This window comes from Myotis daubentonii, chromosome 18 (genome assembly GCF_963259705.1).
Source record: "Myotis daubentonii chromosome 18, mMyoDau2.1, whole genome shotgun sequence".
Taxonomy (NCBI): domain Eukaryota; kingdom Metazoa; phylum Chordata; class Mammalia; order Chiroptera; family Vespertilionidae; genus Myotis; species Myotis daubentonii.
In genome coordinates, this window is record NC_081857.1 from 27,529,897 (window position 1) to 27,551,717 (window position 21,821).

A 21,821-nucleotide genomic window follows, 5' to 3' on the forward strand; every position below is an offset into this window, starting at 1 on the left:
TTGTTTAATTTGCTACCACTTCTTTTCTGTGACAAACAACAATGAAGTGATTTTCCCTTTTCTGAGGTTTTCCACATTTTCATTTTTATATTCTTAGGATGAATTCCTAGAAGTAGGTTTTCTAGGTCAACTAGCATGTACATTTTTAAAATGTGTGGCCCATAGGCTATACACAAAAGAGCCCATACTCTGATTACATTTATGAAAATTCTAGAATAAGCAAAACTAATCTGTGTTTAATAAGAAGAAAGAGAAGGAATAGAAGAGGAGAAGAAAAGAAGAAAAGTGATTGAATTTGGGGAATAATATTGGCTGGGCATAGGGGATTCTGGAGCAAATAGAAATATTCTATATGTTGTGTGTGTGAATTACATAGCAGTATACGTTTATCGAAATGAATCTATTGGAGGCCCAGCTAGGGTGGCTCAGAGGTTGAGTGTCAACATGTGAACCAGGAGGTCACAGTTCAATTTCTGGTCTTCAATTTATAGTCTTCAGTTTCCGGTCAGGCATATATCATATGTCCGGGTTGCAAGTTTGATCCCCAGTGGGGGGCATGCAGAAGGCAGCCGATCAATGATTCTCTGTCATCATTGGTATTTCTATCTCTCTCTTACCCCCCTTCCTCTCTGAAATCAATAAAAATATTTTTTAAATTAATCTATTGGAGCCCTGGCCAGTAAGCTAAGTGGTTAGAGCATTGGCCTGAACATGAAGGGACATAGGCTCGATTCCCAGTAAAGGGCATGTACCTGGCTTGCACGCTTAATTCCCAAACCCAATCAGATACGTGCAGGAGGCAACCAATTGATGTGTCTCTCTCTCACATTGATGTTCCTCTTTCTCTCTGTCTCACCCATTCTCTCTCTCTCTTCCATTCCTTCTAAAAATCAATGGAAAAAATATCCTCAAGTGTAGTTTAACCCCACCACCACCACCAAAATCTATTGGACACTTAAGGTTTATGCACATTACTGCATATAAATTATGGAATTTTTGTGAACTATAAGCAAAAAAAAAAAATGATTTAACTTAGTATACCTTATTTAAACTGGGGAATCTTTGGTGTTTCTGTACCAGGAAATGGGCTAAAGATGCTCATGAAGAGGGCTCTGAAATTCAAGGACCCACTGCTAATGAAAATGATTAGGAACATTTCTCAGCACGATGGACCAACTAAAAACTTATTTATTGTAAGTATAATTTTTGACCTATTGTAATGGCCTGCGAATTGAAGCTTTAAAATGATCCATTTGGAAATATAACTTTTACTGAGCTCTCATCAAATATTAACTCATGACCCAAGCTGGCTTTCTATCAACAACTTCTTTGTAAGAATAACTCCTAGAAATTTAAACCTAGGTTTTTATGATGTTTTTGTTTTACGATCCCTACCCCTAACCTTTCTGTCCTCACTCCAGTTTTCTTGCCTTAAACCAGTTCACCATAGGGTCTCCTAGTAATTCAGCTCAAAATTATTAAAACAAGGGAATCACATTTGATACTTACTTTTCTTTCCAAAAGGTTGAATTATTAGAGTGGTTCTTCTGCAGAAATTATTTTATATTTGTATTAAAATTATATTTTCTACAGGATTATGTTGGGGATCTTGCAGCCCAGATCTCTAATGATGAAGAGGAGGAGTTTGTGATTGAGTGTTTGGGAACACTTGCAAACTTGACCATTCCAGACTTAGACTGGGAATTGGTGCTGAAGGAGTACAAGCTGGTTCCATACCTCAAGGATAAACTAAAACCAGGTCTCTGCTGATCATCTCACTTTAGTCTTACCATAAAGTTATTTCTTTATGTTGTGGATAAGGGGGCTAGAGCATTATTTTGTGGCCATTATTATAGTGACAAATTTTCTCCCATACCTCAAGTTCTAGTTTCTTTTTTTTTAACGTTTTATTGATTACAGAGAGGATAGGAGAGAGTGAGAGAGATAAAACATTAATTATGAAGGAGAATCATTGATCGGCTGCCTCCTACACGCCCCACACTGGGGATCGAGCCCGCAACCCAGGCATGTGCCCTGACCAGAATCGAACTGTGCCCTCCTGGTTCATAGGTTGATGCTTAATCACAGAGCCAAGCCAGCCGGCTCAAGTTCTAGTTTCTTTTTTTCCAGTAAGGTGGTCACTCTTATATGTATATATTATTTTTTCCTAACAAATATTATTTTCCTGTTCCCATTCTGCCTTCTTTCTTATTTTCTTAATCCTGCCTTTTTGAAATGACCAAATGCCATTCCTTTCTGCAAACCATGTACATACACACACACACAAAGTTCTTCAGAGCGTTCAAGTGAGTCTTCTACTTTCTGTATTTAAATTGTCATTCACTTTTATTTCCAAAGAGTAATTTCTATGTCTCTGCTGCCCCCTCCCCTCCCACCACAAACGATCATCAGTAAACATGGAAATTTGGAAAAAGACAGATATATAACCATCTTAAGGATTCATAAGAATTGATTTAGCTTTCAGTATCTTTTATTTTTTCTGTGAATGAAAATGTTCTGTGATCTGACTTTATCAGGTACTGCAGAAGATGACCTCGTTTTGGAAGTAGTGATAATGATTGGAACTGTGTCTATGGATGACTCTTGTGCTGCATTGCTAGCCAAGTCTGGGATAATCCCTGCACTCATTGAACTGCTGAATGGTGAATTATAATTTATCTTAATTTATTTGTATGCTAACATATTAATAGGTTATTAGTTTAAATTTTTAAGTATGAATAGAATTTGGAATCATAATGTTCTTTAACTTGGTACATTAATGATCTTTTAGCAACTTAAGTTATATAGTTATGAAAAATGAATTAAATATAACTCTTACTGGGATTAGCTAGAGCAGCGGTTCTCAACCTGTGGGTCCCGACCCCTTTGGGGGTCGAATGACCCTTTCACGGGTCACCTAAGACCATCGGAAACACATACATAATTACATATTGTTTTTGTGATTAATCACTATGCTTTAATTATGTTCAATTTGTAACAATGAAAATACATCCTGCATATCAGATATTTACATTACGATCCATAACAGTAGCAAAATTACAGTTATGAAGCAGCAATGAAAATAATTTTATGGCTGGGGGTCACCACAACATGAGGAACTGTATTAAAGGGTTGCGGCATTAGGAAGGTTGAGAACCACTGAGCTAGAGTAATATATAAGAGTTGACAACGTTGCTGTGTTGAATTTTACCTTAATCTAGGACACTCACTTGTGAGCATTTTCCTTTCTAAACCCAAATAGATCACTAGTAAATCCAGGTTTCTAATTTTAGAGTCCTTACTCTTATTGTCTCCCATACCAAAGACTCTCGCTCATATCTTTGTTATTTCTGGTCCAGTCTTATAAATACAAATTTATGCATGTATATGCTTAACCTTCTTAGAGCCTTCCCCTTCCCCTTGTATTCCTCTTAATGGGTTTATTGTTCTCCATATTGGACACAAAATTTGTCTGAATCTAATATTATTTTATTAGAGTCACATTTTTGGGGACCTTATATTAGCCTGCTCTCAGGTGGCCATTAACTAAGTTCCACAGGCTGGTTGTCTTAACAGACATTTCTGGAGACTGGGAAGTCCAAGATCAAGCTATCAGCCTATTTGGTTCCTGGTGAGGAAAATAGAACCAAATTTATTTCACAAATTAGAGTTGTTTAAATAATTCTTATGATGGACAAGAAATAAAACAAGTGGAGATGTGTTGCCATTTTACATTATGGCTAATTTAATCAATTTCTTCATACCTGGTGGCAAAAGACAGTGTAAACTATCAAGAAGCACTGTTACTATTCTCTTAAAACAATCTTGTTCCTCAGTTCGTCCAACCTGGGCTTTTGAGATAAGTAATCTCACGTAGTCTGGTTTAAACTCAGATATGACATAATTTCTCTTTTTCAAAATCTTATTTTTTTATCTTTATATTCCAAAGTAATTTAGCCTATTTAGTTTACAACCAAATTTACTAAAACTTCTGAAAACGTATTATTAAAAAATTCCTCACTGTTATCATCATGTAATTTAGAAAAACACCTAAGACATAAGTAACATGTGCCACCCATATATTATAAGTAATTTAAACTAGTTGTCTTTTATTAGTCTCCTTGGCACTTTTAGGTTTTTTATTTAGTGTTTTTTAATTTGTATATAAACATAATATTCTTTTATTGAAAATTTTCTGTTTCCTTCAGCTCAACAAGAAGATGATGAATTTGTGTGCCAGATAATTTATGTCTTCTATCAGATGGTTTTCCACCAAGCCACGAGAGATGTCATAATTAAAGAAACACGTATCCTTTCAATGTTTACAATAAATAATGACATTATATATACATTAAGAGATGCATCTTTAGGTATTTTTTTTCTTGCAAATATTCAAATAATGTAGAAAATATCAAGCTCTGAAATACATTTATAAGGCAAGCTATATTTCATGGAAGCATAGTATGGTGTAGCTTAAGAATCGTTATAATCACATAATCCTAAAGGTAATTTTTAATTACCTTTTACTACTTATTAGCTGCAGGATCTTGGATACACTACTTAACCTGCTTGAACATACAATCTTGCATCTATAAAAAGGCCATAATATTACTAAACTAGAGGCCTGGTGCATGAATTTGTGCACAGGTGGGGTCCTGCCGGCCCGCCCTGATCAGGGCCGATTGAGCCAGGCCGGCTGGGGGGGAGGGGCCATGGGTGGTTGGCCAGCCCTTGATTGGGGTGAGGGAGCCAATCGGGGGTGGGGACAGGGCTGGCCGGGGGGAAGGGCCACAGCAGTTGCCTGGCCAGCCCCTCCCACTGATCAAACTCCCGGTCAAGGGGACAGTTTGCATATTAGCCTTTTATTATATAGGATAGAAAGAAGACCTTCTTCATTATAGAATTGTTATAAGTACTAATGAATTTAATGTGCTATAATAGTTTCCAGCACAGAGATTTACTCAGTAAGTGGTAGTTTATCATTATTGCATCTAAAAGGATTCCAGATATCGCCAACATCTTCACCTGAAAAACAGCCTACCCTCTGTATTCACAGCGGGTAATAACAGTATCATCTTCCCAGTCCCATAGCTGAAAATTTTGTGTCTGCTGTCTCTTTTTCCATACACAAGTAATCATTTATTATACAAATATATATCTAGTGCTAACCATATAACAATGTTTTAAGCATTGAATGTACTCAAGGACTTTATAGACTATTGGAGAGTTAGACAATTAAATAAGAAATATAAAATTATAATCCAGTTTTCTTGAATTATAGTTTTTATTATTTGTCCTGTCCTATTGCTTTGGTTGTCTTCTTGAGATTTGTTGTGTTGGATCGTCTTTGCCCACGTTTAATATCTGTTTCTAATTGTTCTCTCTTTTCATTTATTCTTTAATTTTAAAAGACATGTGCCCTGTACACAGGAGAAGATATATAACCAAGTCTGAGGATGTAATGAAAAGATGGCAATGGAAAAATGGAAGTAGTATCTAAGCTGAATTTTTGTCTTTTTTTTTTTTATTGTGGTGGTCTGCTTTTGTGGACCAAAAGTAAAAATTAAAATATCTTCTTTAGAAATCCACTGCATAAAATTCTTCATTACCCATGTGAAAAATCTAAATTCTTTGGCTTAGCATACATAGCTCTTTATAACCTGACCTTACCCAAATTTTCCAAAGCTCCCTGTTTAACCTTACTATACATAGTTTTCTCTTAGCACACCAAATTTCTCATCATTTATCAAACATGACCCACCTTGTCAAAACTTACTGCCTCTTCAGGTGCCGTGTCAACCTCAAAAATATTCCTCTCCTTTTTTTTACCTGACAATCTCCAACTTAGTAAACATTAATAAGGTTATAAGCCATCTTCTGAGTTAAACCTTGTGCCTCCCTTCTTCCCATTAGGAGTAATAATTAGTTTTCCCTCTTTAAACATAATATAGCAGAATATGAACTTCTAGCTTGCCAGTTATTTCCCTCAGCACCTGGAAGGTATTTTTCCACTGTCTTCTGGCCTGAATTGCTGCCAATGAGAAATCTGTAGTCTACTAATTATTGGTATCTGTCATAAAGTCTGATGACAACTTACTTTTGTTTCCATTCTAAGTGAGTCAGTCTTTTTCCTAGGAAGACCAAAGGAATGTTTTCTCATTCTTTAAAGCCAAGTAGTTGTATTAAAATTTGACTTGGTATTTATCATCCCTGCTTGATTTTTCCAAGTATGCAAATGTGTTCTTTCAGTATGTAGTTTTGTCTTATTTTTTTATTTCAGGAAAGTTTTCTTGAATTATAGTTTTTATTATTTGTCCTGTCCTATTGCTTTGGTTGTCTTCTTGAGATTTGTTGTGTTGGATTGTCTTTGCCCACCTTTAATATGTTTCTAATTGTTCTCGCTTTTCATTTATTCTTTAATTTTAAATTTTTTCTTCCTTTTTACCTTCTATTTCTCCTAAAGTTTTATCTATTATTTTTATTTGCTCTTGTGCTGTTATAAATTTAGTTTTTTTATACCTTAAATGATTTTTATTTCTTTCCTGAATTATTTCAAAGTTTTCTAATTTTGACATATATTCTTTCATATACTATTGGTTTCTCTATTTTATCTCTTTTGGGGATATTGGATTGCAGTTTTTATTTTTTATGTCAAAATGTTTTGTTTTCTTTTTCTTATAATAACCATATATGGAATTTGACTGGTTCTTTTCTGTTGCTCTTTTACTGTGAAATTCACTCCCTGGACTTTTAGCAGGGCCAGATAGATCAAGAAAGCTTTTATAGCTACACAGCTGTAGAGCTACCTTTTTAACTATTTTCATGTTTTCAAAAATATGGCCTTGTATTTTCTGAAATTTACTGGCTGTTTGTCTTACCCCTTTTTATCTAGTTGTTTTTTTTTCTTTCTCATTCTTTTTATTTAAACAAATGAAATATAAAATGTTTCTGGCCATCTTTTATTAATGATTTTATTTTAAAATTTGCAGTTAAATTTCAAGTTATCATTTGAATTTTGTGAAATGCGAGATTTTCTAATAGGATTGAATAGCCAGCCTCAGTCTCAAATGTCATTTGTATCTTTAACCACTTTATTCAGAGGCTCCAGCATATCTTATAGATCTGATGCATGATAAAAATAATGAAATCCGAAAGGTCTGTGATAATACATTAGATATTATAGCGGTAAGTAATTTATCTTTCTACACAAGTTATAATAGTCTTCATCTGGGGAGAAAAAAGACATACACCTATTTAGAACATTGCATTCAATATAAAGACAAATTTATCTTTTGGTAAATCTCAGAAAATACAGTGATAAAAAATTCATTTTTAAAACATTTTTAAGACTTTGGGCTCTTAACTTTTTTTTAAATATGTTTTTATTGATTTTAGAGAGAAAAGGAGGGAGGAAGGGAGGGAGGAAAACATCAATCGGTTGCCTCCTGCACTCACCCCCACTGGGGACCAAACCAGCAACCTGGCCATGTGCCCTGACTAGGAATTGAACTGGCAACCTTTTGGTGCATGGGATGTGCCAGATACCAGATTACTTTAAATATTTTTTTCACATATAACAGATAGTGCTACACATAAACTGCTTGCTTCCTTCTATGAACTGTATTTATACTTTTATTTTATTTTTCACCCTGTAAAAAGATACTTTAATATAGACTATTCAGTAGTTTTCAGAGTTAAACTTAAGTATTTTAAAAGGATCAGAATATTATTCAAAGTTCTTTAACAATTTTATTGCAAATTTTCTGAGTTGACATTTCTGCTAGTGATCTCATTATGATATTGGACAACCACCAGCAGATACTTTTTGTCAGTTTCCCATATTTTATTTCAGAAATTCATCTTATTTTATATCATCTGCTCTTTGGATTTGACTGATTATATCATTATTGGTTTAAAACTAAATGAGTACATTGAAATTTTAGCTTTGCTCTCTAAATTACAATAGGGAAACTTTAATGTTAAAACCATGTTTTATCAGGATGTTTCATACATGTGGGCCACTGGTCACAGGATTTATGAACAGAGACTGTTTATTACTCCTAGAGAACAATTTCATGACTCGTACTTTTTTCTACTAGATCACTGATGTCACTATTATATACTAGAGGCCTGGTGCATGAAATTCAAATGGGTCCCTCAGCCTGGCCTGTGCCTCTTACAGTTCCAGAGCCCTCCGGGCATGTCTGACTGACAGCGGTGGGACATCCTTAGCGCTGCCGCAGAAGCTGGAGAAGCTCCCACCACCTGAGCGGCACTCCCCCTGTGGGAGCACACTCACCAGCAGGGGGCAGCTCCTGCGTTGAGTGTCTGCCCCCTGGTGGTCAGTGCGCATCATAGTGACCAGTCCGTCCTCCGAGGAAGTATGGGCAAATTGAAATGGTGCTAGATCAGCTACTATATAAGGCTCCCTGTGATGCTGTCTGATCACTTGAATCAGTTTTTAAAAATTGTGAACAAGTAATCCGAAGGTTCATATTCATGTGATTTGAAGTGCTGCTGGGCCAGTCAACTGAGTCATATTCATAGCTGAATCTTTTAGAAGAGAGGTTATCTGGTGCAGCTCGTAGAAGGGCACCAGCTCTGGAAACTGCCATGTTCTGCTGGAAGGATGTTTCTTTACCTTTGTCTGTTATACACCTAAAAAGATTCAAGGCCCTGGTTCAGTTTTAGCTTGATAGTTGGGAACAGCACCAGTGGGAGCAGCTTCTTTCCAAAACATTTTTCTCCTCTTCTCAGTTGGGTTGGGGTTCTGGTTTTAACTTTTGGCCTCTGTGAAGTGGCAGCTTCGTCTTGTTGACATTGCATCTAGAATACAACTGACTCAAGTGCTCCCACCTGCTGAATAATCTCAGGCAATTTATTTAACTTTGTGAAGATTGCGTTTACAGTGACTCCTGAGGATTAGAGAATTACTGTAAGGAATGGAGAAGATGTATATGAAGCATCTACCATATGATAGTCACTCAATATGCTGTTTTCAGACTAGACCAAAACTCAGACCTAGTTAAGTTTATATGTAGATTAAATCTCTGGATCAACATTTTACTTTTTTTAGTACAGATAATTAGGCTATTTCTGTTCATTTTAATTTTTAAAATGGTATGGGAAGATAATCTGTTCACTGTTTGGATTTTAAATGTGGGAAGTTATTTGGAGTATATATTTTAGTCGGACATATTACTATTTATAGTTTAAGGTTATCCTGAAAATGGCTGAATTTGCATTTTAAAAGTTCATATCAGAACAATTAATTGAATAGGGCAATTAGCTAAAAGACCTGGTTAGGAGGGTGCCTTAAAGAGGGAACAGCCTTTTCCAGTACAGAAGTGCCTCCTCTGTTCAGTTACTCGTGTTCGGAACTGTGGTAACTTATTTGGGTTTGAATTCAATTTATCAGCTAACCTGAGACCACAGTTACACTCCTAGCTCACTGGACCTCTGTATTTGGGAGAAATTTGAGGAGTGGGCATTTTAATGCATCAGGAAAAAGACAGCTTCTCAAGCCACTTGGGACATAGCTGCCAGTCTTTGGTTCTTTGAGCCCAGACTCTATTACTGATCATGACTCAGGGTCTATTTGCTTGTCCTGAATCTTTTTCAAGAGCAAAACAAGAGGAAATTGACTTAATTTGAAACAGGAGAAACTTTGATTAGGCGCAGCAACGATGATGAAACACTAGAAATGGGCTGTCAGGGAGAATGTGAAGTCTCTGTCCAGTTACATCAGTAAGAACCAAGTAACCACAGCCTAGGATGGAAGTGGATGATCTCTTACGACTCTCTTTACCTCTAGATTTTGATTTCCTAGTATCTCAGCATGACTATGTCCTAAACTAATAAAAAATACCCAAAAATGAGAATTTTATAGCTTAAAGCAACTTATCTTTAAGAAAACAAACTTCTTTTTCACTTAAGACAGTGTAGAATAATACTAAGAAAAATTAGATGCCTTACAACTATTAAGGAAATATGCCTACTGCAATTAAGTACTTGTCCCCATAATTATGGCAATGTTATGTTAGTGATGATTTGTTTAATATATTTGGGCCCAAGGCCTGAATTGGTGAACTAAAACAGATGTGTAGTGATAGTAGTCTTTGTACCATGGAGTATTACATATTTGGTGGTGTGGTCTCTGTGGCCTCATCAGCAAGTTGTCACCTGTCTGACTAGGGCCTTACATGTAGTTTCATGAGGCCAAGCTTTGGGAATCTTGAAGGGAAGAACAAAACCCTCTATACATAGAGAGCTCCTAAAAACCCAGATAGATTTTTACACTTCAGTGCTTCCTCAACTTTGAAGTATTTGAGAACCACATAAATTCTTCCCCAGTTGCCAAGTGAATTCCTCCCCTGATTTTACTGGGTTTTCATACATGTAATACATGTTTATAAAGCACATACTGTATTCCAGACACTAAGGTAGACACGGGGACTACAAAACTCCACAACATAAAGTCCCTAAAATGTAAAAGTTTACCATTGGGACTCTATAGAACACAAGAGTTCTAGATGTGAGCTGGCCTTCCGGGAGCAGTACAACTACATGGCCCTGCCCATACATGTTCCATACCAATGGCACATTGTGGCTACAGGATGTTAACAGGAAAAGGAATGTACCGAGTTCTCTAGTAAAGATTAATGTTTGTTGTCCATAGTCAGCCACGGGCCCAAGTGATTTGGTACTAACACAGGCTTGCATTGCTGACATTTTCAGTGGCGGCCCTTTTTCTTTGAGGAACTCTGTGATCATGGGCAGATTGTGTGTATTTCAATTATCTGGAATTAATAGCTAGCTCCAGTATTTTAAACTTGGAAAATAGGTGTTGTCTTCATTCTAGGATAGACAAAATCATATTAAATAAGACTGGTGGATTGAAATGAGATAAATCAATGTAGGCTTACATGTAACCTCTAAGACCTCAATTGTTATGGTCTCCATAAAAATGACCAGGAAAGCTTGTGTCAGACAGAAAAGCTGTGTTTATTAATAATCTTTACAGCAAGGGGGAGTATCTTAAAAATGCCTCCTACATCTTTAAAAGGGAAGTTTTAGAGGAAGCTTCATAGGGATAGGAAGAGGGTTAGCATTGGAAGTTAGGTTATTTCAGGACAGGCTTTCAAAAGCAGTGAGGGGGTAGTAATTGGGTAAAATGACTAGAGAGTAGTCACTGTTAATTGACTTGCAGGTTGGTTATAGGCACAGAGCAGATTTCTAAGTTGTTGACAGAAACTTCTAAGATGTTCTTTCTAGAGTAAGTGGAGTTGGTTCTTCTTTGTTTCATAATCTTGGCAAATTTTAATTTCTCATATTTATAATTTTGACTTTTATGTCTCAGTTTCATACAGTCAAATTGGGTTTAATGAGATAAGTTTGGCTAGCCCTCTTTTGGAGTTCATTTTTACATTGCATAAACGTGAAAGGCAGACATTAGGATATTTTTTCCAGCTTTTTAGAATTTACACACACACACACACACACACACACACACACACACACCAGATCCTCAAATAATGTCATTTCCTTCAAAGTCCTTTCTTTATAACATTGAGGAGATGCCCTAGGGACTTAACTCTTGTTTATATCCATTAAACTACAGTACAGTTGGTTTAGTATGATGTTTCAATTAAAGTCACAAAACATATCGACGACATTAAGTGAGGACCTACTGTATGTTTTGTGTGTGTGTGTGTGTGTGTGTGTGTGAGTGTGTGTATATCCCTGCCAGTCCTATGCATGTAACTTTATTGATTTTTTTAGTTGGCAACAGTTAGATTTAAAAGAACCCAAGCATAGTATGAAAGATAAGGATCATGATTTCTTGCTTAACTACATTCTGTACAGTTATATCTTTTCTTTTGTGGTCTGACTGGACATAATATTTAAAGTGATATTGCACATATGAGCCCCCTCGGTGCTTTAAACAGATTGAAGAGATAATTCTACTGTGAGGTCTGGTTAGAAAATGCCATCCATAGTCAAGACTAAAAGGCAGCAGTGGGAATAATATTATTGCAAAATAGGCAATATGTGCATAAAAGTCAGCATCTCTATTATGTACATATTTAATTATGTGTATCTACATATACATATCACATACATATCATTATGAGAAGTCATTTCTAAGATATAAAAGGCATCTTTTAGCAGCTACTAACTTAACCTTAATGAGCAACTGAATTACTCTAGATCTGCTTTAATTTAGTATGAAGAATTGTATTAAATAAACCATATTACATTCTCACTTAGGGGGCTGCCACATTAAAGGAGAAAGGAAAGTCTGTTTTCCATCAAGAATTTTAGGACACAGAGCAGATCTATGTAGCTCTATGTTATCCTGTATTGTGTTAATCAGATACAAGGTGTGACGGAAGCCAGTGACAGAGTTTTCCTGATAATGAACAGGCTCTGATAATAGGCTGGTTAAGGCTTCATACTGTTTCAGGGGTTAAGTAGTAAACAACAATATAGGACTTCAAAAAGGATGGCACATTCCATAGAAAGTCAAACCATAAGTTCTTCATGACACTTTAGAATTTATGGAAACTGAGCGCTTAAGATCATGATGTCAGGAGCTGAGAAGAAAATAAAAGACATAGTGTTGTGTACCTTTAAATATTAGACAAACTCAAGTCTCAAAAGTGCGGCTGTCAGGGTGCACTCCTTGTGAAAAGAAGCATTTGAAAAATACGGAGAAAACAACTACAGCGTGTCCCCCCAAAATGTAAACACACTGTAACAGCTGATAGCTCAATTTTGATAATGAAATGTATTTTAATAAACACTGCCTTTATAATTATTCCAAGTGTGTGTATACATTTTTGGGGGGACACTCTATATATTCCTAGAGTATTTCCACAATGGCTTGATATATTTTTATATGTCTTAGCTGTGGCTTAGCTATGACATCCCTCAATTTCCATAGTTACTTTCTGATAATGAGGGGTGATAATAGAAGAGCAAAGTAGATATTTGGAGCAGAGAGGTTAAAGGGAATAGATTTAATTGGTATATGTTGAATTTATTAAATTTTTGACACAGAATATTCATTTAGAGTTGCCATTTAACTTTTTAAAATAAACTTATACTGCCAGTATTCTTTAGTTTTGGGGGAATAATTATTTCAACAACTTTATAAGTAATGGTATTAATCATAGATTTTTATTTATAAAATGTTGTAATTTAAATAAATCTTAGATTTGTTTCATTTTAGAAATGAAGAATCTGAGCCAAAAGATATTAAAATACCTTAATATCTTAAAAGGTTACATACTTCTCTTAGTATCAGAGCCAGAATCAGAACCCAGATCTCCTAGCCCAATGTTCTTTGCATTATACCATGCCATATTATTAATATACGTAAATTCAGACTCTGAGACACAGAGAAACTATGATTTTGCCATGGATGCTAAACTGTGCTCATTGAAGATAACATAGAAGTTGGCTGAGGCCTGGGATTCCAGAACGCTTGCCATGGGAGTAGGGTAAAGCTCTATGTGTTTCACCAAAGTGGAGGAGAAATACAAAATGGAGAGAGAGAGAGAAAGATAGAGAGAGAGAGGGAGAGAGAGAGAAAGAGAGAAACAAATGCATGCAGAGAGACCACGGCTTGGAGGAGTTGCAAATGTAAACTTGTTAACATGTTTTGTCTTTGGAAAGTATATGTCTATTTTCAGATTATCTTGCTTATATTTTTAGTGTTAAAATGATCTTTCTTTTCTAAAATAACAATAGTAAATGGCAGTTGATTTACATTTAATGGCAATTCCCAACATTTACTTTTGAACCTTCCTGAAGTCTAAAACTCTTGGAACCACAATACTAGCCTATTAACTACACTTGCTGAATAAACAGTCAACAACCATTAGCTAAAATATTTTATTTTCAAGAAATCTGGAACATAAAAATCAGTGTCACAGAAGCATAAAGATCCAAGGCCAGCATCATATAGCAAAACAATACTATCTCATTTGACTCGAACCAGTGTTTACCACTAAGGAAAAGAGAAATTAATTCTTTAAAAGAATTTTGTGTTCCTCATAACAAACGTGCTTCATCCCTAGATACTACATTTGGTAAACTCCAGAATACCTGGGGCTGTATATCACAAAGTAGCACAAGTACAATATCTTGATAATTTTTATACTTAGCCTCTGAACTTAATTATATATATTTTAAAATATTTTCCAAAGTTAGCTGTTAATACTGGAATTTAAATCAATGAAAACTGGTTCTTTTTTATTGTGGTTCTACCTAGGTAAAGGCACTATGGGTATTTCTATAATTTTCTACTTTCAATACTGACACAGTTTTATAATCATAAAATGCCAAATATTTTTTTTAAAGTCCTGGTATAACTGCTTGAGACTTTAATGCCTTGATACTGCTTGGTCAAGGGTTTTGTTGTTATCTTCGCTATGGTCTATAACAACAAGCCACACATACCTATCAAATCTCAAGGCCACTCTCATGAAAACTCCACTTGTCATTGTAGTGGATTCATTATAGCAGGAATCTGTAGTCATTGTTGGATCTTTCACAAAACATAATTTCCTATATCCTAAATGATCACACAGCTTGGTATAGAATAACATATTCTGTCTCATGTTTACTGAAGGAAAAACTGGGGGAAGGGGATTGTTTTGTTTTGTGTTTGAAAAGCTGAAGAGACAACTACATGTTTTCATTGTGATATCCTGTAAACAACAACGCACCTGTTAACCTTGTTAGTCACAGAGAGTTAGATCCATGGCTTTACAGTACAAAAACACTTAAAACCAAAATAAAGTTATTTTTAATAAGGAAAATGACACTACAATCTATATCAGTGCTACTCAAACTTTTTGGCTCTAAAATGTTAAGAGATGCCCTGGTTCTATAGGTTTACCTACAGCCTATCTAATAATAGACAAACATGGTAATTAACCATACCTCCGCTACGCTTCCTATTGGCTAATCAGGGCGATATGCAAATTAACTGCCAACCAAGATGGCGGCCAGCAGCCAGGCAGCTGAAGCGAACAGGAGGCTTGCTTGCTCCAGTGATGGAGGAAGCCAAGGTTCCCCGCCTGCCACAGCCCAGCTCTGAGCTGCACTCTAAGCAACAATGTTGCAATTATAGAAGCTAAACAAACCCCAGAAACCTGCTTTCAGCCAGCCGGCCTTGGAGCTGGAGCTGCAACAAAGTTTCAATTACAGAAGGTAAATAAATCCCAGAATAAAAAAAAAATAAAGATAAAAAGGAGAGACTGGGAGCTTCAGTTGCAGGCTTGGCCCGCCTGAAAACAGCCCTCAGCCTCTCATCCAGACTGGCCAGGCACCCCAGTGGGCACCCCCACCCTGAAAGGGGTGTGGGCAGTGTGAAAACAGCCACCAGCCCCTCATCCAGGCTGGCCAGGCACCCCAGTGGGGACCCCCAACCTGAAGGGGGCGGGCAGCCTGAAAACAGCCATCAGCCCCTTGGCCAGGCACCCAAGCGGGACCCCCACTCTGATTCAGGACACCATTCAGGGCAAACCAGCCGGCCCCCACCTGTATACCAGGCCTCTATCCTATATAGTAAAAGGGTAATATGCAAACTGACCCTAACAGCAAAAAGACTGGGAATGACTGGTCACTATGACACACACTGACCACCAGGGGGCAGACGCTCAATGAAGGAGCTGCCCTCTGGTGGTCAGTGTGCTCCCACAGGAGTAAGCTCTGCTCAGCCACAAGCCAGTCTGATGGCTGCCAGTACAGCAGTGGTGGTGGGAGCCTCTCCTGCCTCTTCAGCAGCGCTAAGGATGTCCGACTGCAGCTTAGGCCTGCTCCCCGCCGGCAAGTGGACATTCCCCGAGGGCTGCCGGGCTGCCAGAGGGATGTCTGATTGCCAGCTTAGGCCCAATCCCCTGGGAGCAGGCCTAAGCCAGCAGGTGGTCATCCCCTGAGGGGTCCCAGACTGCGAGAGGGCACAGGCCGGGCTGAGGAACCCCCCTCGCCCCCGAGTGCACAAATTTTTGTGCTCCAGGCCTCTAGTATATATATAAAAGCCTAAGCGGCCATTATGACTGGACGACTGGACGATAGCTATGACGCACACTGACCACCAGGGGGCAGAGGCTCAATGCAGGAACTACCCCCTGGTGGTCTGTGCACTCCTACAGTCAACCTCCTGCGGCTGGCCAACTTCCTGCATTCCCTCCCCTCAGCCAGCCAACCAACCTCCCACGGTCCATCCCCCCATCCAGCCGGCCCCAATCGGGACTGGGCAAGACAGCTCAATGGGCTCCAATCGCTGGCCAGGCCAAGGGACCCCACCCGTCCACAAAGTTGTGCAACGAGCCTCTAGTTCAGTCATAAACTTATAAAGAAGATGAAACTTTAAAGGAATTCAGACTAGCCCAGCCGTGGGCAAACTACGGCCCACGGGCCGGATCCGGCCCGTTTGAAATGAATAAAACTATTGAAAAAAAAAGACCGTACCCTTTTATGTAATGATGTTTACTTTGAACTTATATTAGTTCACACAAACACTCCATCCATGCTTTTGTTCCGGCCCTCTGGTCCAGTTTAAGAACCCATTGTGGCCCTCGAGTCAAAAAGTTTGCCCACCCCTGGACTAGCCTAAGGGTAGTCGTATTACATTTGGTACTAGGTCTGTGCCCAAGACACTAACCAGCCATGCTTGCGTGTCAAATGTTAACCACTGGTGCTTACGGATATTTTTGGTTTGTGTGTTTGCATGGAGTGCGGGTAGTCTTTATTTAAAAACTCAGGTATGCATGTGTAGGTTCATTAAGAACATTGCTGTAAGCTTGAAAGGCAATAAGAAGGCTTAATTAGAAGGGCTGTTTGTGAAGAAAACATCTTTATTACACATTTATACTTTTATTAAATATATTTTATTATTAAATTACAATAGTACAATTTTACGAGAAGGGTATAAGATGATAACTCCTAGAATAAGCATGAATTTGTGTGTATGTGTGTGCAGAGCATTACTTACTAGGCTAAGTACACTTTATGGATATGTGGTTTAAGGATTTACTTTTTGAATTATACCTACCACTGACATTTCACAGTTATTAGTAAAGAGGCAAGTTTTACTCTTAATAGGATAGCAAACCCTGTATTTTATAGGCTTTGGGCTCTTGACTGGGGTTTTTTTGTTGTTAATACTACCGTGAGGATATTTTTTCCATTGATTTTTTTTTTTAAGCAAAAGAGAGAGAAAGGAGAGAAAGATCAGTGTGAGAGAGAGACACCGATTGGTTGCCTCCTGAAGGCACCCCTGGGGTCGGGGAATGAACCTACGTACCCTCGAGGGGAATCGAACCCTCAACCCTTTGGTGCGCAGGCTGATGCTCTAACACTGAGCCACAAGGGCCAGGGCACTTGACTGGGTTTTAACTACTGTTCTTACACTAGGAATCCAAATGCTTGAACTTAAATTATAGTAAAACAGTCAAATTATGTGGGTTTTTTAAATCATCTTCCTTGAATACTTCTTCATTCAGATAATCAGATTTTAAGTTCTTCTACCAAAATGAAAAGTTAGTTTTATACCTCTTGCCAAATGAAACAAGCTAATATCCATAAAAGAAACAATACCACTTAAATTAGTTCCAGTATTTAATGTAGATTTCATAGGATTTTTGGTATTATAAGGCATATATCCTGGGAGTTTTGGTGACTTGTGACTAACTTATCTTTTAGAAAAAAGGCCAGTTAGAATTTCTTGCCCAAAATATCATCTTGCTTTTTGTTTATGCATCAAATTCTTTACCTTAATGGATAGTAAGTTCATCCTTTTCTTCTATAAGTGTATATGTGATCGTTCTTAAATTATTTGGCCACTTTTAATATGACTGTAATATTTATTTGCAGCTAACTTTGCCACATGTGGAACCAAAAATTATATACTGTGCTTTTGAAGTCATATACTTTAAAGAGATTCAAAGTTATATTTAGCATTTGGGCTAAATTATTTTAAAGCTAATCACGGTGTTCATATTGCATAATTAGCACCACTTAGTATTTTATTTAATTTTTTAAAACCAAAGTGATCTATTAAAATCTGTAGCCAGTGAAACTACTTGTAACAACATTTCTGTACTATTATTTTTTTCAACTCCCCTTTTCCCTAACACCTTCCTATGTGTGGCCAGGTCAAGAAAACATGATTGAGAATACAGTGTGTAATATACTTACCAGACCAGAAGCTACTTGCTTGGTCAACAATTCGACCCCTTCATAAAAATCTTAGAGCTGAAAGTTGACCTTGGAAGTCATTTATTATATGCATTCACTGAAGAATCCATTCTACAGTGACCCTGCCAAGTGTTCATTTATTCTCTATTTAACTGCCTTTTCAACATTTATGCTGCCCAAAGTTACTTCAGTGTTCTGGGCCTCATTTTCTCATTTGTAAAATGGCAGTAAGAATAGTACCTAAGTTAGAGAGCCGTTACTTCAATTAATTAACAGTAATGGTGAACATTAAGTGTTTTCAATATAGGTTTACAGGTTTTCTAAATGCTTTATCTGAATTTTCTTATTTTATCAGAACAACTTATGTGTGATCAACAATTGGATGATTGTTTAAATGATTGTATCTAATCACTGTGAGGATTTAGGATGTATTGTTTATATCTAAATTGTCAATTTTAAATATAGGTTAGCATTGAAAATATAACTTCGAATAAAGAATCTCCTTCAGTGATTTAAGTATTGAAATTGTAACAGTTGAATTGGTGAGGGTATGAGGGGGGGGGGAGCGGGGGGAGGCAACAGGGCGATAAGGACACATATGTAATACCTTAATAAAGAAAAATAAATAAATGTTTATTGTTTTTAAAGTAAAATGTAATAATGTTTATCATAGCTCTACTTCTATATAATTTAATTTTAAATAATTATATTTGGAAATAAATTGATAGCTATTAAGGATATTAATAGAAAACCATTAGAAAGAAGAAAAGTTTAATAATTCAGTGGCCAAGTTGCCATTAGCAGTACCATAGCCCAGAATATCTCCTACCTACACCAACCTCAGTTGTAAAAGAACATTTATATAGTTTCAAATGTGACAGTCTGAAAGCTGATACCACTAAAAGATTTAGTGATACTGTGAAACTTTTAAAAAATTAACAGGTAAATTATTAATAAGAAAATAATAATTACCTTTATTATAAAATTTCAGATTATTCTTACATTCCAGAAATTCATTTTATGATGACAGTTTTTTTTAAATATATTTTATTGACTTTTTACAGAGAGGAAGGGAGAGGGCTAGAGAGTTAGAAACATCGATGAGAGAGAAACATCGATCAGCTGCCTCCTGTACACCTCCTACTGGGGATGTGCCTGCAACCAAGGTACATGCCCTTGACCGGAATCGAACCTGAGACCCTTCAGTCCGCAGGCTGACGCTCTATCCACTGAGCCAAACCGGTTAGGGCATGATGACAATTTTTGACTTGAGCCTCAACTTTGGGTGAAAATTGCTCAATAATTTGACTAAAATGTATCTTTGGTCTACCTCTGTTATCTTAATTGTGTTGACTATTGGAGGACGGTACTGTTAGCTGGCACTTTTCCAACTCCTTTTTAGATGACTATAAACAAAAGTGTCAAAGAGGTAACAGAGTGATTTAAAACTAAGAACTCTAGTATTAGGATAAGAAATACCTGAATCCTTTTTTTTTCCACCTATGCCATCAGTGGTACTGTCCATTAATTGTTAAGTGAATACATTAGTCAGAAGTAGCCATAATCTGTGGAAAGAGCTGAAAGCTAGATAACTTCAGCTGAAGTTTAGAATAACTTGTCTTTTGTCCTTCAAAATATGCACCAAAGATGTTCTCTGTGAACAGGTATTATAGGTACAGCGGTGAATAAGGCAGTCTCACTCCTTAGGAATTCATGGCTGAAGCAGGAGATAGACATAATTATGACTAAATAAGATAACATTATTATTTTGTTTTCCATAGTAACCATTTCAGTAGTAGGAGAAATACTTTACTAGTGCTTTTTCTTCCTACTGAAAACTGTTAACTAAACAAAAAGACATAGCTAAAGATGTAATTTGAATGCTTCCCTACCTGTCATTAGTGCCACAAATAATGGCCACAAAACTCTTTGAAAGCTGAAGTCTGATTCCCTACCTATGGTCTAGTGATAAAGAATTTGTGAAATTTAAGATTTTTCCAATTTTTGACATTGCCATTAGCAACTGGTAATCCAAACAGAAATATCTTTAAGATATGTATTTATTATTTTATTTTTATTGATTATTATATAAAATAATTCTGAACAGGTATTTTAAATGTTTCCTCTGACCCCCCCCCCCACCCCCAATTCTCACAAGATAAAAGTACTGTTATCTGAGTGTCAAAGGAGTTCCTTCCTAGGCTTACATAGTAATAATTGACTATTTGTTTTCGATAGGAATATGATGAAGAATGGGCTAAGAAAATTCAGAGTGAAAAGTTCCGCTGGCATAACTCTCAGTGGCTGGAAATGGTAGAGAGTCGTCAGATGGATGAGAGTGAGCAATATTTGTATGGTGATGATCGAATTGAGCCTTACATCCATGAAGGAGATATTCTTGAAAGACCTGACCTTTTCTACAGCTCAGGTAAGATGGTAACCAATTGTCTGCATTCTAGTTTGATCTGCCAACCTTGCTCATTCCCAAGCTTCGTAAGCACTTCTTTTAGAGTATAAACGTCTTCTGCTAATCATTTCAGACATAACATCAATTCTCACCAGGCAATCCTAATAGCTCACTGTTATTTTTCCAAAATAATAACTTTTTTATAATGTGATCTCAATAAAAAAGGCCATGGCCAGGAAAATTAATTGCTCTTAATTGATTACATTCTAGAATATATAACTTAAAATGACATCTTCAGGACTTCTGACTTCTGTTTGAAAGTGTAATATGTATTTTTCTTTCTTTATTTAAATGTATAACTTATTAATTTATGTTTTGTTTTCCCTGCATTTTGTTTTAACACTCTACTTTTGCCATAGTTTTGCTTTCTTTTCAAAGTAGTAAACTATTTGATGATTCTTATTTGGTTGGGATGATGTAGATACTTTATAGCGATAAATTTTTCCTTCTAAACTTGGCTAGTGTTTTCAAGGTAAATCTTACATATGTTATAACCTTGTTGATTCTGCCATACTGCCTTTTTCCAGGGATGAGTTTGGCACAAAGATTGGTAAGTTTTTCCATATTTTGGCTCTTAATATGTTTCACAGTTGCCAGTATTAATATTACTTCACTGAATTCATTTAGTTGAGCAGTGGAAGGAAAGGATTTCTAATTAACCCCTAGAGTGCCTGAGAGCGCGATCACGCTCCTCCTGTCTTTCGCCAAAAGTGCTGGGAGCGCTATCAAAGCTTCAGAATGACGTCCAGTTCTAAGTCTGCTTTTATTAGTGATGATGATATTGCTAAATATGTCAATGTAGTAAAGGTTTCCTTAAGTTTTTGAATATGTAACTTAATTTACTTGGATTCATAATTTTTTTCCTAAACTGCTGTAAAATCAGCAAAAATGCCTTGGCAATTTTAGCATAGTTCCTAGGATATTGGTTGGCACTCAAAGGGTTAAGATCTGTAGCAGGTTAGAAATAAAAAGCATGAAAGTAATTATATCTAAATTAATGGCTCACCTTTTTCCTACTATATATTAATTCATGTGTATTCATAATTGGGTATTGTGCAAATTGCCCATAAACACTGCATTATTTTTATATTTCATATAGTTATTTGAATCCTAGAAAATTGATACTTTACTTTGAAAATCA

General features: G+C 36.6%; 1 protein-coding gene across 2 annotated transcripts in view; it reads left to right on the plus strand.

The window, feature by feature from the left end:
- KIFAP3 (kinesin associated protein 3) overlaps positions 1–21,821 on the plus strand; it is a 112,203-nt gene that overhangs the window by 56,800 nt on the left and 33,582 nt on the right. For both annotated transcript variants that reach the window (XM_059674094.1, XM_059674093.1), the window contains exons 13-18: positions 1,081–1,193; positions 1,594–1,759; positions 2,538–2,663; positions 4,209–4,307; positions 7,100–7,185; positions 20,452–20,641. In XM_059674094.1, the coding sequence (XP_059530077.1) occupies positions 1,081–1,193; positions 1,594–1,759; positions 2,538–2,663; positions 4,209–4,307; positions 7,100–7,185; positions 20,452–20,641 (780 nt within the window). The remainder of the gene's footprint in view (positions 1–1,080; positions 1,194–1,593; positions 1,760–2,537; positions 2,664–4,208; positions 4,308–7,099; positions 7,186–20,451; positions 20,642–21,821) is intronic.